The following is a 17,011-nucleotide window of genomic DNA, read 5'->3' as shown; positions in this document are numbered from 1 at the left end:
GTCGGACTGAACGATGAATTCGAAAATGTAAGGAGTCAAATTCTAATTCTGAAGAAGCATTTAGTATTAAAGATGTCTACTCCCGTGTGGAAGTTGAAGAACAAAGGCGTCTAGTCATAAGTGGAAGAAAGGGGGAACACATGTCACATAATGAACGGTCAGCTTTGGTTAGCCGTGCCTCTATGGGAATTGCCCGACGTCCTTGGAAATGTACTCACTGCAAGAAACTAGGCCACACCATGGAGTTCTGTTGGGACCTGCATCCTGAAAAGAAGAATAGTAAAGGGAGGTTTTCTGGTGGGAAGAAGCCTATTTCTGATGCATCAAACCTTAGTGGAGGAAAAACTTCTATCTTTGCGGAACAGATTCGTAAGCTTCGCGCATATTTGAGTCAGATTGATGTTGATCAGGCCGAAGCGTCAGATGATTGTTGACAGTGGTGCTACTCATCACATGACTGGCAACCCTAAGCTCTTTCACGAATATAAGCTGTCTTCGGGAAAAGAACGTGTCTCTCTTGCCGACGGTTCCTTTACCTCTGTGGCCGGAAAAGGGAGTCTTTCCTTGTTAAACAAATTTTTAGTGCACGAGGCCTTACATGTTCCTCATCTTCCCTTGAATCTTTTATCTGTTAGTAAAATCACAAAAGAGTTGAATTGTGAACTTATATTTTCTGCAAATCGTTGTGTTTTGCAGGACTTGGTGACAGGGAAGAAGATTGGGATTGGTTTGGTGTCTAAGGGCCTATATCGACTTCCTATCCGCGCGGCTACAGCTCTTATGATAGCAGTTAGCAGGACCGAGAAGAAGAGGGAAGAGAGTATTTAGTTATTTTTGTATTGGCATGAACGCCTTGGACATCTCCCTTTTGGGATTTTGAAGCAATTGTTTCCTGATCTATGTTCTAGTTTGAACATTTCTATGTTATCTTGTGATGTGTGCTAGTTTGCTAAACATGTTAGGGCTTCGTACCCAGCTTCTAATAGTCGTGCTAATAAAGTTTTCTCCTTGATTCATTCTGATGTGTGGGGGCCTTCGAGAATTCATTCTCGTAATGGTTTTCAGTATTTTATAACTTTCATAGATGATTACTCAAGGAGTACATTTGTTTACCTGTTGAAAGATCGTAGCGAAGTACCTCATGTTATAGAAACTTTCATTCTTCTAGTGCTAAACCAGTATGGTGGCTCTGTCAAGACCTTTCAGTCTGATAATGCCCGTGAGTATATGTGTCAAACTGTTGAGGAGTTTCTTCAGAAAAAAGGGATTGTTCATGAGACGTCGTGCAGCTATACACCTCCTCAAAATGGGGTTGCTGAGAGGAAAAATCGTCAGTTGCTTAATGTTACCAGAGCCCTATTGTTTCAAAGGAATCTTCCAAAACGTTATTGAGGAGATGCGGTTATTACTAGTGCATACTTGATTAATCGCATGCCTAGTCGTGTGTTAAACGGGCGGTCACCACACTCTATGCTTCGAGGGAGTGGTCAACCCTTTCATCTTCCCCCTCGTGTCTTTGGATGTGTTTGTTTCATTCATGATCACAGCCCCAATGTGAAAAAACTTGATCCCAAGTCAATTAAGGGAATATTTATTGGGTATTCTCCTACTCAAAAGGGGTATAAATGTCTAGATCCCACTACTGGTCGTGTTCACGTTACCAAGGATGTCACATTCTTGGAACATGTCTCCTATTTTGGTGAGAATCCTCTTCAGGGGGAGATGTCAAGGGAAGAGTATTCTCCAAGTCAGGAAATTCAGTTTACAAATTTTTTGGACTACAGGCGCGAAGAAAATCCATCTGTCGGCGAAAATCCATCTGTTGAGGTGCTTGAAAAGGAGAAAAATGGAGAGTCTACTGAGGTGCTTGAACAGGAGAGGAATGGAGAGTGTTCTACTGGGACGGAAAAGGAATGCAGTCGTTTGTTTGGGAAAGTGTACTCTAGGAGAAGAGATTGTACAAATAAGGTGACTGATGGTGAGAAGTCTACTCTGAATCCCAATCCTACTTCTTCCCTGGATGACCCAAGTCGTGCTCAGAAGCAACCTATTGAGGAAGATAGACAGAGAGGAACTGGAAAAGAGGACCTTCCCATTGCCCTAAGGAAGGGTGTCAGGTCATGTACTGAACACCCTATTGGTAACTGTGTGTCTTATTCTAGATTGAGCACTGATTACAAATGTTTTGTATCATCTTTGTCTTTGGCTGTGATTCACAAGAATGTTATAGAGGCTCAAAATGATCCCAAGTGGACTCATGCTATGCAAGAAGAGATGAAGGCCTTGGGTAGAATCCAGACATGGGAAGTGGTAGAGATCCCTGAAGCGGCTCATCTGGTTGGGTCCAAGTGAGTCTACACCATTAAGTACATACCAGATGGGAACGTTGAGAGGTACAAAGCTCGTCTGGTGGCCAAGGGGTTCAGTTAGAAATATGTGATCGACTACTTAGAGACGTTTTCTCCTATTGTGAAGATGAAGACTATGAGAGTTATTATTTCTTTGGCAGTGTTGAAGGGTTGGAAGATGTGCCAACTTGACGTTAAAAACGTCTTTCTCAATGGAGATCTTGAAGAAGAAATGTATATGTGTTTGCCCCCAGGTTTTGAGAGACCTGGAAAATGTTGTAAACTGAAAAAGGCTTTGTATGTGCTTAAACAGTCTCCCCGAGCATGGTTTGAACGTCTTAGACTTGTAATGAGAAAGCAAACAAGGAAATGGAGCTGATACCCTGTTTGTAAAGAGGATGGAGGGTAAGGTTACTCTTTTGTTAGTTTATGTTGATGATATGATCGTTACAGGTGATGATGAAGAGGAGATAGCAAGATTAAAGGGTTTACTGGTTGTCGAATTTGACCTCAAGGATCTTGGTAAACTGAGGTACTTTCTTGGTATTGAGATTGCTAGGTCCAGTACCGGCCTTGTGTTAAATCAACGGAAATACACACTAGATCTATTGAAGGAGATCGGTAAGCTGTGGTGTAGACCAGCTTCTACTCCTATTGATGCTGGGCACAAGTTGAGCCTTAGAGATGAGGAGTTGCTCTGTGAAGAAGCCAAAGGAAGATATCAACGTCTTGTTGGGAAGTTGATTTATCTTACCCTCACTCGACTAGATATCACTTTTGCTGTGAATGTACTGAGTCAATTCATGCATGCCCCTACTGATGCACACTTGAAGGCTGTGGACAAAATATTGTGTTGTTTGAAGAGAAATAATCCTGGCAAGGGGCTCTTATATGTGAAACAAGAGCCTGTTGAGATAGAAGGGTATTCCGATGCTGACTGGGCAAGTTGTACTGATACTAGAAGGTCTACCTCAGGGTACTGTGTCTACTTAGGAGGAAACCTTATTATCTGGAGAAGCAAGAGGCAAGATGTGTGTTCTCGATCTAGTATAGAGGCTGAATATAGAGCTATTGCTATGGGAGTGTCAGAGTTACTATGGCAAAAAATATTGCTAGCTGATATCGGGATAGAGATTGGAGGACCTATGAAGATTGCAATCAACCTAGCTAATAACCATGTACTACATGACAGAACAAAGCATGTTGAGATTGATCGCCACTTTATCCGTGAGAGGATTGATGGTAAAGAGTTAATCTTACCTTACATGAAGTCTGAAGACCAAACCGCTGATGTTCTGACTAAAGCTCTATCTTCAACTTCTTTTGAGAGAAATGTATCCAAGTTGGGTATGTTTGATATGTATGCCCAACTTGAGGGGGAGTGTTGAAGCATGTAAAGATGGGTCTTGGGACCGGGTCTGGATCTAAACCCGATCCAGCTTGTAGCCTTTGTTGGGCCTTACTTAAAAACGTGTAACCCTAATTTCTAGTGTGAATGAAGTTCTAAGAGAGAGAGAGTCTGGCAGTTAGTGGGCACCAGACCTCCTCACCCGTGGTTTTTTCCCTCTCGTTGAGGGTTTTCCACGTTACATCCGTGTTCGATCTTTATTTCCTGTGTTTCTACTTTTTCTACAGGTGTCATATATGTTTAGGAATGAGCGGAAGCCTGCCTTGATGTCACACAGGTGCGGGTGTGACATTTTTCTAAAAAAGATGGGTGTGTGTGCAGTGAGGAATATATATATATATATATATATATATGATAAAATTAGAAAGAATAATCTTTGATTATCCTCGAAATCTGCCCTAACTCCTCTTTATATAGACTAGAGGAGAGAGAGAAGTTACAAGAGAAACATCTAAAGGAAAAGTTATTACAAAAGTACCCTCTTAAACCTAAAACTGAATATAAACACATCTTAACACTCCCCCTCAAGTTGGAGCGTATATGTCAAATAGGCTCAACTTGGAACAGCAGCTTTGGAATGGTCCCCTTGCAAGAGCCTTAGTAAAGATATCAGCCGTTTGCCCTGTAGTTGAAATGTGTGAGGTACTTACAAACCCCTTTTGAATCATGTCTCTAGTATAGTGACAATCTACTTCAACATGCTTGGTTCTTTCATGAAAAGCCGGATTATTAGCAATAAACAGTGCAGCTTTGTTATCACATAACAGTTGCATAGGAAGAGGCACTTCGACAGTAAGATCCAACATCAGGGATCTAACCCACATAACTTCAGCAGTACCCTGAGCCATAGCTCTATACTCAGATTCTGCACTTGATCTGGCAACCACAGTTTGCTTCTTACTCTTCCATGTAACCAAGTTGGATCCAATAAACACACAAAATCCAGTAGTGGATTTTCTGTCTGAGGGGCATCCTGCATAGTCGGCATCAACATACACAGATATAGTGAGTGAGGTACCATTCTGAAAGAAGAGTCCCGTTCCTGGTGAATTCTTTAGATACCTAAGAATCATCATAGCAGCATCCCAATGAACTTTCTTGGGCTTATCCATAAATTGACTCACTCTGCTAACAGCATAGGCAATGTCAGGTCGAGTAACAGTGATGTATAGGAGCTTCCCAACAATCCCTCTATACTGTCTTGCATCAACATCTTCAGTATCATCATCATACAAGCGGGTATTGATATCCATAGGCGTGGATGCAGGCCGACACCCCAGCATCCCTGTCTCTTGCAAAACATCAGTAACGTATTTCCTCTGGCACATGATAAGGCCCTTTTGATTTCTGGCAAACTCAATACCAAGGAAATAACGTAGTTCACCAAGGTCCTTGGTGACAAAGTGTTGTCCAAGGACATCCTTGATGTTGGAAATCCCCTGATCATCATCCCCTGTAACAATGATATCATCAACATAAACAAGAACTATCACCGTACCTGTAGAAGTCTTCTTGACAAAGAGGGAATGGTCGGCCGAAGAACGTCTGAAGCCCTCATTCTCAATATTTTCTGACAATTTCTGAAACCAAGCTCGAGGACTCTGTTTCAGACCATAAATCGCCTTTCGCAATCTGCACACTTTCTGACACTCCCCCTCAGCAACAAACCCTGGTGGTTGCTGCATATACACTTCTTCATGTAAGTCACCATAGAGAAAGGCATTTTTGACATCAAGCTGTGAGAGGGACCAATTCTTGCTGACAGCCACAGCAAGGAGAATCCGTAAGGAAGCATGTCGTGCCACAGGAGAGAAGGTATCATAATAATCAACCCCATAAGTTTGGGTATAGCCTTTTGCAACCAGACGAGCCTTATATCTGTCAATACTGCCATCTGCTCGGTATTTGATAGTAAAGACCCATCTGCAACCAACAATGGCTGCATCAACTGAAGGAGTAACAAGGGTCCAGGTGCCTCTAGACTGAAGAGCATCCATCTCTTCTTGCATAGCCGCTGCCCATTTGGGATCAGAGAGAGCATCCATGGGATTCTGTGGAAGAGCAATAGCCGACAGCCCCTTGACAAACTGTCGGTACATAGGGGTGAGTCTATCCATGGATAAATGACCAGAGATAGGATGCAAAGTGCAACTGCGTTTGCCTTTCCTTTGAGCAATGGGCACATCAAGTTCATTAGGAGCAGGAACATGCTCGTGACATACTCCTATGTCATCATTACGTAAAACATTGTCAGTTGAGTTTGGGTCAGGAATTACCTTGGGCGTGCTGGGTGAAGGCACAGGTGCACATTGAACAGGCGCAGCAGGCTTAGTACGACGATGGTAGACAGCCCCAAAACGTGGATCAACTGGGTTTGGACAACTCATGAGAGGTAGAGGAAATTGGACTTCATCATTTAATGCAGGCGCCCTTAATTGAGTTCCATTTGGGGAGAAGAAAGAGGTTGATTCAAAAAATGTAACATCAGCACTCACATAATACCGACGAGTAGAAGGATCATAACATCGATATCCCTTTTGAGTGCGGGAATAACCAACAAAGATCGTTTTGATGGCCCGAGGAGACAACTTATCGCGCCCAGGACCAAGCAACTGAACAAAGGCAACACATCCAAAAACACGAGGTGGAACAGAAAACAAGTCTCTGTCAGGAAAGAGGACAGAGATAGGAATAAGGTCTCCCAACACAGATGACGGCATACGATTAATAAGATAGCATGCTGTGAGAACAGCATCGCCCCAGTAAGAATGGGGAACATGGCTATGTATGATAATGGTTCTGGCAACATCAAGAATATGACGGTGTTTCCGTTCAGCAACCCCATTTTGTTGGGAGGTATAGGCACAAGAAGTTTGGTGGATGATACCCTTATCCCTGAAAAATTGTTCCAAAGAGGAAGCACAGAACTCAAGAGCATTGTCAGAGCGCACAATTTTGACACAAGTATCAAACTGAGTCAGAATTTCATTGATAAAATTTTTGATTACATGACCCACTTCAGATTTATGCTTCATAAGAAAAACCCAACTAACACGACTATAGTCATCGACAGCAACAAGATAATATCGATGACCTTGAAGAGCAGGTGTACGACTCGGACCCCAAACATCAAAATGAAGTAACTCAAACACAGAATGGCTACTTCGACTGGGCCGCGGAGGAAAGGATGACCTATGGTGTTTGCCCAACTGACAAGACTCGCATTGAAAAGAAGACTTGGGAGACAGCTGAGGAAGAACATGCAGCAGTTTCTGAAACGGTAGATGTCCAAAACGTAAATGCCAAGTATAAGCCGAGGATGAGGACGACCCTGCAGAGGTAGATCCAGCAAAGGGAAAGGGATGCACTAGCCTGTAAAGACCTCCCTGTTCACGGCCACTGCCAATCACCCTGCCCGTCAGTATATCCTGAAACACAAGAGAAGAGGAGTCAAATATCGCACGACAGTTTAAATCTCTGGTAATCTGACTGATAGATAGTAGGCTATGTGGGAATTCTGGTGCATGAAGAACATGTTGCAATGGTAATGATGAAGTAAGTTGGACCTCTCCAAGTCCAACAACGGGAGAATATTTGCCATCTGCTAGAATAACCGAGCGACCAGGTGGAGTAGGGACATAAGAAGTAAACTGTGCCTTGTCTCCACAGAGATGTGTCGATGCACCCGAATCAATGAGCCAATCTGTAGTGTCAGAATACATACCAGATGAAGATGCACTGGCAGCAGTAGTGATAGTAGAGGTGGTCGGATCAGGAGCTTGTTGAGGTCTATCTCCAATCAAGTGTCTCAACTGAGAGATAATATCATCTGCACGTAACTCACTGGAGGAAACAGGATGTTGAGTCTTAGGCTGCTCTGGAGAATCAGTAAAAACAGTCTGATTGGCAACAGCTGGACGACCATGTTTCTGCCAACACTTATCCACAGTGTGACCAATGCGATGACAAAACTGACATACTGGGCGCGAAGGGGTATTGCCACGGCCACGGTATCCTCGTCCTCTGGCAAAGAGGGACCCACCTCTGCCACGAGTAGCAAGCATAGCAGAAGTGGTATCAAGAACAGTCGATGAAGGGATTGGAATTCTGCTTAGCCTACTATAAGCTTCATCAATAGGAGGAATCGAGGGACTAGTGAGCATCTGATTCTTTGCTGATTCATAAACAGAGTCTAATCCAGACAGAAATACTCCGACCATAAGCATATCTCTGTATGCCTTCTGTTGCTCACACTTACATGCAGGAAAGTAGCTGTTTAGTCTCTCAAACATGGACTTGAGACTAGAATAATAAGTATGTAGAGGGCGACCATCTTGGCGCATCTGATGAATATCATGATGAAGCTGCATAATTCTGGTTTCATTCCTTGCTTGTGAATAGGTGGCTGCAAGGGAATCCCACATATCCTTTGCACTTTCCTTATGCAGGACTTCATTGGCAATGTCTTGAGTAAGAGTACCAACAATCCATACCATAACCAACGAATTATCTTTAAACCAAGTAGTATATTTTCCTACCTTCTGTACGGGCTCGGGCTCCAATATAAGATGTTCCTTCTCATGAGCGATCAAGGTTCTTTTTACTTGCATGGCCCACATCTCGTAATTACCCCCATCCATTTTGGTGATAAAGCTGGAAAATGGGGAACTCTTCATCTCTCCCGACGACACAAAGGAAGAGGTATTAGCGCCGCTGCTAATTTCAGACATCGCTCAACACAATGGAGGAAACCGAGCCACGGAATAGGAAGTGCAGGCAAAAAAAAAGAAGACAATCACATATCGAAAGACAACATGCTGATCATGAAGCAGTTAACACGGGCAGCAATCCATAAGTCTGATCGGCTGGAAGAGGCAACAACAGAACTGAACGAAGACAGATTACCAAAGGCGACAGCGAAGACGCTGAGAGGAAAATCAGCGTGCAGAGCAGCGGCGGAGTAGAGGAGGCGATGCAGCGAAGACGCTGAGAAGAAAATCAGCGTGCAGGGCAGCGGCGGAGCAGAGGAGAATGGTGGAGACAGCAGGGGCGATGCAGCGTGCAGCGGCAGCGGAGAAGCAACAGTGACAGACGGCGGCGGCGGGCGGAGGTGACAGCCACGGCGGGCAGCGGCGAAGATGACTGCAACAGCGGACGGAGGCGTCGGGCGGAGAAGACAGCAACGGGCGGAGGCGTCGGGCGGAGAAGACAGCAACGGGCGGAGGCGTCGGGTGGAGAAGACAGCAACGGGCGGAGATGGGTGGACACGAGCGGGTGGAGGAAGCGCAGCGATGGGCGCGGTCAGGCGGCGGGCGGCGCCGCTCAATCGGCGCGCCAAGGAGGAGGAGACGGCTGCTGCTCTGATACCATGATAAAATTAGAAAGAATAATCTTTGATTATCCTCGAAATCTGCCCTAACTCCTCTTTATATAGACTAGAGGAGAGAGAGAAGTTACAAGAGAAACATCTAAAGGAAAAGTTATTACAAAAGTACCCTCTTAAACCTAAAACTGAATATAAACACATCTTAACAATATATATATATATATATATATCCACAAACAGTACAACTAGCAATAAAAGTATTCGTGAGTAATAACAATTAACAGTTAACAAGCTATGATTTTATCAGTGATACAAGAAAGAAAGGCAATTTGTTTGTTCCACACCCTAGCTGCTGCAGCAACCTTTTTGAAGGGTTTGCATAGTATTGGTTGTTTGTGCATTGAACAAATCAATGCTCTTTGGTTTTAAATTCCTGGCACAAATCCTCTCTAGTTTTGCCAGACATGATAGGCAATCCGACAGATGTAACCACGTCCAGCTCCTTGTCAAAACTGTTTTATTTGGAGATGTAGAGAAAATGTGCACATTTGTAGGTGAGAGATGTCCTGTAATTTAAAACTTCTCATGCTTCTCTTATGCTGCCTGTCTAAATTAGAGTGAATCATTTGTCTTGTGAATTGTGATATATAGTTGATATGGGAAGTTGATGAAATTGAGAATATCTCACTTCAAACTATGAGTACTGGTCTGGGCATGCAGTTCTTGTATCCATGGACATACCTGAAAGGCAAACTGTCACCATTGAGGATGATGCAGTTGCCGTCAACCATACTATGAGGAGGAAGCTTGGGTTGCGTTTAGCTCCAGCTTCTTAGGTGTCTTTTGGGTAGTCAATAGTGGTCGTCTTGAAACTGATGTTGCGACTTGTGACTTCTAAAAAAATGTACAAAGATAAGTCCTCCCATCTGCATGTACTTTGAGGTAATCTGCCAATGTTTTTTGTCTGATTCAAGTTTATATGTGTCCACTATTTGTCATGCTCTCTACAAAAGTAGTCTGAATCAACTTTTGATGCTACTAAAATAAATGGATGCTGGTCTTACTAAAAGGGGTGCTACATCTGATACTGGTTGTTGACATTTTCTCTGTAATTTGCGTTAATGGACACATTCTTTGCATAAAAATATTTAGAGAAGAATATCATGGTTGGCATTTGTTAGGCTAAGCATTTTCTTTATTTTGTCCTCATATTGTATGAACTGCTGAGCGTTTAATTGGTTCTTATGTAAGTTCATTATGATTTTAAATTTTAAGCAATCAGAGACCCATACCATGTTCTAAGCTATATGGCATATCAGAAAATACTGGCCAATGTGTTTTGATCCATATAAGCTTTAAATTAATTTTATATTAAAGAATCATTTTTTAATATTATGTTATCTGCATATCGACCAATAGAGGGCCCTGTTGCCTTATTTGACTGATAAATTCCCCATATTGACAGATATCCAAAAGGGGGACTATTTGGACCCTGCAGCATTGCATTGAGGGGTTGCTGCCAATATTAACATTGATTTTGAGTTAGTACTAATGGTTTTGATGTTTCAGTACAGTATGTTGAACTGTTCTATGACTAACACATTAATATGTTATATGATTACCACACTAATATCTTCATAAAATATAAATTTTAGTGAAAAATATTTTTTGCAAAGTCAGAAACCTTACTCTATTTTGTGTAGATTGGGTTTCCTACTTGGCACTTTCTAATGCACATACTATTTCTTGTATTCATTATGTTATTGAATTCGATGTGATTTTATATAAATTTTATGCTTGAGACTTAGGGGTTCCAAAGCTTTTCCGGCATGATAGCTAAGGTTTCTCTCCTGTCTACTACCAACCTTTGGACACTGGGCCTCATTATTTAGCAATATTTCATACTACCACTAGGCCAGGGGAATGGTATCTGATGCTTTTAGCAGTTGACATATTTATTCCATCTGTTTGGATTGGTTTATTTAACCTGTATAAGAGCTTTGATGTGGGTATGCTTGGTATGACAACAGTCAAATGAACTAAAATGAGAAATCGTGATCATGAAAGGGAATATGTGAAGTTCATGGCAAGGTATTGATTTTATCTAATAGTGGCTTCAATATGTTCACATCCAAGAACTGGATGTCAGTGTGAGTGGTGCTTGCCAACTGAAGTTTTCATGCACCTTAAAAAAATTCAGATGCTTGTAAGACCTAGCGTTAAGGGTTGACAGGGAGTGCTTGTAGTCCATTATGCATGACTGCTTGTGATAATGTTTAGAAGAGAAATAGGGCTTGCTTTGTTTGGTTCACAGTTCCTACGTAAGCTTTGTCAAAATTAGAAGCTGAACAAATGGTAGGAGAAAGTCCAAACTTGCTTAGACTAGCCACAAAAAGATGTTCCTTGAATTATTGGATGCATCCATGGATGTCATGATTTCTGACGTGATGATAATATAGGGCTCCATGTTGTAATAGCATGATAAGAAAGGGCTTTGACAAGTTGGACAGAGTATCGTGTAATTTGGAGTGGTTATGTTTTCATTTCTACCTTATATGCACTGAATGAATGAACCTGTTGAGAATTAAAAGAATAGATATCCTTTGTCTATCCACATGCAGCTCAGGAGCGACGACGGGTGGTGCCACCCACTAGAAATCCTCCAGCAAGGAACTCACGGCAAGTACCATGTACGCACTGCAGACAAGTGGGACATTCTGCCAGTGATTGTCCTGCCCTGGTTGGAGGCCCTCCAACAGCTTCAGGTTCAAATCTTGGTAAGTAATCCTAACTAGAAAGAGTATGGGTTTTTACGTCATAGCTCCTATAAGTGAACTTGAAAGTTCCCACTTGTCATGTTCAAATTTACTTTGCTGGAATCTTGTTTTCCTTCTTGGGCCATCTTTTTATTTTACATATGTATTTGCTTCTTAATATAGGGAGATCAGAAATCCTATGCGATGCATGTCAAATGCCTTGTGTGGGGCGGACTGCTAATACATCAAGTAACAGAGGGAGGAAATTTTATACTTGCCAATCTAGAGACTGCAATTTCTTTGTGTACGTTGACTGGTCCCGTATCTCTTCCTTTTCTAAAATATCTGTCACTAAAAGAACCATGCTTCTCTTTGTTCCAATATAATGTGGTGTTCTAGTTTTCCATTCATACTGGTATTAGTTTTTTTTTTAATCTTTACTTCTTTTGTCTATGACTTTAAATTTTGTGAACCCTTTGACTATGAATTTGACCTGCAATCTTGTCTTAATTAGATATTTTCTATCTTTCTGTTTTTGTGCTGTGAAATCCTGTTTTTTGTTGTGAACAATATACTCTTTTTCCTCTTTTTTTAAGCCATCGTCTTTTTTCCTTTTTTTTTTTTTTTTTGGTATTTATCAAGGTGGGAAGACAATCTCCAGAATGGTCGTGTTGGTGGAGCATCACGAAATTCCAACTCATCAAACCGTAGCCAAAGAGATAACCGAGCCGGCAGAGGACGAGGACGGCAGCGAGAACGAAATGCTGGAGGAAGCTTTGTAATGGCTACTGGTGAACCTACGGAACGGAGGTGTTTTGTGTGTGGCGACCCTTCTCACTTTGCCAATGTTTGTCCAAATAGAGGCTGATGCCTCATGAATGTTATTTAATCAACATTATTATGTAAGCCATTCAACGAAAGCACTCAAATCTTGTATATCCCGTTCTTGAAATTCGCTTATCTATGTTCACAGTGTCGACCTTTCGTCTCTGTCCTCCCCTTTGCCTCTCTCCAATTGGATCCTGAAGGCAAATTTTTGCTGTTGCTGAATGTGATCCGAACCTGATTCCATGCATTCTGCTAACCTGAATTTGAATTATTACCTATTATGGGATGCTGCTGCTGATAGATCGATATGCATTACTTTTGTTTACCGTTCATTTTGTTGTTTGATTCTTGTTTTCCATCCAAAAAGAAGCTTATGAGTAGAAAATGTGATGCTGGCATACACTTGCCAAGGGGCTAACTTTACTTAAAGAACACAATGCACTATAACCCAGTGTCACAGTTAAGTGCATCAAGAGGGGTTTCGATGTTAAATTTTGGGTACTCAGATCCAGACTGAATCAGAGTTCATCAAGCGCCATGTGAGAAATCAATAAAAGGTTCTTGGAAAGCTTGAAGCGTGTGGTGTATCACCTCATGCATGAAGTTCGATCCCTTTTGAAACATAAAACTTGTCCCCAAACTATTACCTTTCATTTACATGAAGCAAGTAATAAGCATTTATTTTTAAAGCATATATAGTGTATCGGTAATAATGAAAATACATCTAAGTATCGTTATTATCGAAAATCACACCGGATTTTTTTTGCTCATTGATGAAGATATTTCTTTCAGTTTTAACCAGTTATCTTAAACTCAAGGTTAGTTGTTGAATTGAAATGACTAAAATGATTTGAACGTAGGTACCTTACTCTGTTTTGACTATTGGCTTCTCATATTCTCCTCTGCCCTCCCCCTTCAAATGTGCAATCTTTTAGTAAATTTTACTCCATCATATCCTCGTTTATTTTAAAATTAAAGAAATAGGGAAAGATCAGTTTCTCTTCTTCTCTCGTGAAATCTTAAATATTTGCATTTCTTTATCGGGGGAACAGGTCACTTTACCACCCACATGACACGTTAGTGCTTTGTTGATTTGCTTTGCAAGTGCCTGTTTTTTGTATAGCCCTAGGGTGCATTCAAAGTTGTAAGTGCGTGCTTTGTGCTTTTCCATACGGTGAATTTTGAGACTCTGTGCTTTGTGCAAAGCATTCTTTGTTGCGAGTGCTTTTTATGGGCTTTGCTCGTGACAAGCCATTGAAAGTTGAAAGGGCTTTTCGGTTTTGCTAATCTAATTTAAAGCCTTAGGTCTCCTGAAACAATCCAAAATAATACAAATGAGATTGCTTTATATGATAGTCATACAAACAACGAAAAAATACAAATGAGATTGATTTATATGAATAGTCATACAAACAACAAAAAACTTGTAGTATGGCATTGGAGGAAGATCTTGCAAACTAAATGTCTTGAAGCATATCAATGTATGTAGCTCTTCAAGGAGAATATATCAGTGGGATCATGGAAAACTGATATGAGTTGTAAATATGCGTAGTTCCACCTGGTTCCAGAGCATGTCTGGCTCATCTGAAGTGCATCCCCTGCCCCTCTTGGTCAACTTTCCTGGGCCTACTTAAGAAAGTACACCATGAGACTAAGCAACTACAGAAAGGAAAAAAGGAGCAAGTCATGCATCTCTCTCTCTCTCTAAGCTGAATGCCATCCAACTCATGTTCAAACTCTCTGTCCCTATGTTCAGCTTTTGATTTTGGCCTAATCCCAATTCCAAAGCAAATGTCTGAGTGTGTGCAATGCACTTTTCAGGCAGCTGTGCACAAGACATGTTAATGGGATCACAAATTGGATAGATCTGGTAATTAACTTTAGCTATTTTTTGCTCTATTGGACCAAGATCAGACCTGGACTTCAGTGGGTTTTTCCGTTTCCAGTTCCAAATCATTTGCACACCCAATAGTTTGAGGCTAATGTGCGTGTGTGTGAGAGAGAGAGAGAGAGTGAGAGAAAAACTCGGTCACAAACTTTATAGGGACAAAACCAATTCATTTTGTCAAACCCTTTACTGAATATACATTTGGAAGCCTCTGATTTGATTTCCAAAAGGCGCCCAACTTTTCTATAGTGACAAAGACAAGCACAAGTGTTGTTTACAACTTCTCCATCAGCAACAGCTATAAATTACACCGTTAGACTGACCAAGGTTAATCAAAGGTATGTATATATATATATATATATATATATATATATATATATATATAGAGAGAGAGAGAGAGAGAGAGGATAAATTCGGTCACAAACACACTAATGCCAAAACCCATCCATTATGTCAACAACCCTTTCAGGTCTACTGAATATACATTTGGAAGCCTCTGATTTGATTCCCTAAAGGCATCTAGCTTTTTGATAGTGACAAAGACAAGCACCAGTCTCTTCATTTAACTGCTTGTTGTGTACAACTTCTCAATCAACAGCAGCTGTAAACTGCACTGTTAGACTGACCAAGGTTAATCAAAGGTGAGTCGCAAAAATAACCTTATTTGCCTCTCTCTCTCTCTCTCTAGTTGATTAATTTTTTTGTTAACTATTGGATTTGTGGATTTGAAAGGAGGTCATGGATTTGTTCCGAGTCTGTTGACTTATTTTTGGGTCTCAGAAAAAATAAAAAAAGTTTAAGTTGGCCTCCCAAATGCAATACTTAGATTAAGGAAGGAGCTGTTGCTACTGATTTTTTTTAGGACTTGATATGGTTAAAAAAAGAAATCTACTAGAAGCCAAATGCAAGTCATCATCAGAAAAGCACAGATACAAATTTCAACCACCAAAGAGAACTTGAAGAAAAAAATTAATGCTTCTGATATGTGTGTGTGTGTGTGTGTGTGAGAGAGAGAGAGAGAGAGAGCTGATTCGTTGAGATGAAGTTGGAATTGAACCCATGACAAAAAATGAGTCATTGAGATGAGGACTGATGCAGCATATATATATATATATATATATATATATATATATATATATATATATATATATATATATATATATATATATATAAGATAAAAAATAAATGTATGGCATGTGACCTTCTAGTGTCATCCGGTGGATCAAATCGATGAGTGAACATTAGCTTGAACAAATGGGTACATGAAAGAACTTAAAACTGAAGTGTATTCCCTATTGCTCCAAACGCTAGGTGCTCATTTGTAAAATATTGGTAAAACTTTTGAGACTGTAAACTCTGATTCCAAGTTACAGAAATTGAATATTTTGATTGTAAACTAAAGTAGCTTTTTGATAGTGACAAAGATGAGCACCAGTCTCTTCATTGAACTAGTGATGTCAAGTGAACTACTCATCTATTGTTTCTCTTACTAGACAGATTATTGAAATGTATCACAGTAGGAAGATGCTAAAATTTTTTTGCACTTCTAAAGACCTCGTTGTCACTTCAGACAAACGATAAGCTAAGTGGTGGAAAAACTAAAAGAAAATAATGGTAAAGGACATTTCTCATCATATTGAATTATGGCCAACATTAATGTTGCTATATTACGTCATGAAATGAATATTTTCTTAAGAAAATTTGAGCCTATAAAGAAAGTGGTAAAATAAGAAGTCGTTAGTGTAGCTGGTTGGGCTAGCAGTTGGTACAAGGCCAATTGCTTTGGGCACGAGATTACTAGTCTCCAGGTGTTAAGCACAACTAATACATGCCCGATACATTGCATGACTTAGTGTATTTATCGGCTAGTCGTGATTGGACAGAGCTCAAGATGGCTGGAGGATTGCAGTTCCTCTATATTTCATATCTAGAATACCAAGAACATTTTAAAATTAATCCATTTTAAAATTAATGGTTTTATATACACGAACGTAAAAGATTGTATAATGCATGCCCGATACATTGTATGAGGTAGTGTATTGATCGGCTGGCCGTGATTAGACAGAACTCAAAAAATTATTTATTTATTTTCATATTGAAACATCACGTCAGTTTTTCTTATTTACATACAGATGCCTCTTAAAAATTTTAAATTATATAATAAGTGTCCCTTAGCCAAAATTTTCTTTCTCTACCCTGACATGATTGAAGCACCAACATGGTTTTTTTTTGGCTTGTCATAGCCATGCTAGTTAATCTATTGTTTATTGAACATTTACAAGAAGATGAAGAAATGTTTAGTGAGGATATCCCCACTTGAGTGGTTGATGGGCTGGCTCCTTGTGATTCTACAAAGAAAATGATGTCTTGTTACACCTTTTGGACATGGATTGGATCTTTTCAACTTAATTTCAAACAGCTAGGGACAGTTCAACAATCAGTCCACTTGCTCATCTG

The 17,011-nt window shown here is 40.6% G+C and overlaps 1 protein-coding gene across 1 annotated transcript in view; it reads left to right on the top strand.

Annotated features, from left to right (window-relative positions):
• LOC116266903 (DNA topoisomerase 3-alpha) overlaps positions 1–12,993 on the top strand; it is an 82,473-nt gene extending 69,480 nt beyond the window's left edge. The window contains exons 22-24 of the mRNA XM_031648369.2: positions 11,704–11,859; positions 12,022–12,142; positions 12,481–12,993. Coding sequence (XP_031504229.1) covers positions 11,704–11,859; positions 12,022–12,142; positions 12,481–12,706 — 503 coding nt within the window. The 3' untranslated portion in view covers positions 12,707–12,993. The remainder of the gene's footprint in view (positions 1–11,703; positions 11,860–12,021; positions 12,143–12,480) is intronic.
• Positions 12,994–17,011: the final 4,018 nt, after the last annotated feature.

This window comes from Nymphaea colorata, chromosome 13 (assembly GCF_008831285.2).
Source record: "Nymphaea colorata isolate Beijing-Zhang1983 chromosome 13, ASM883128v2, whole genome shotgun sequence".
NCBI lineage: Eukaryota > Viridiplantae > Streptophyta > Magnoliopsida > Nymphaeales > Nymphaeaceae > Nymphaea > Nymphaea colorata.
Note: the sequence above shows the minus strand (reverse complement) of the source record. Positions and strands in the feature narration are given on the sequence as shown.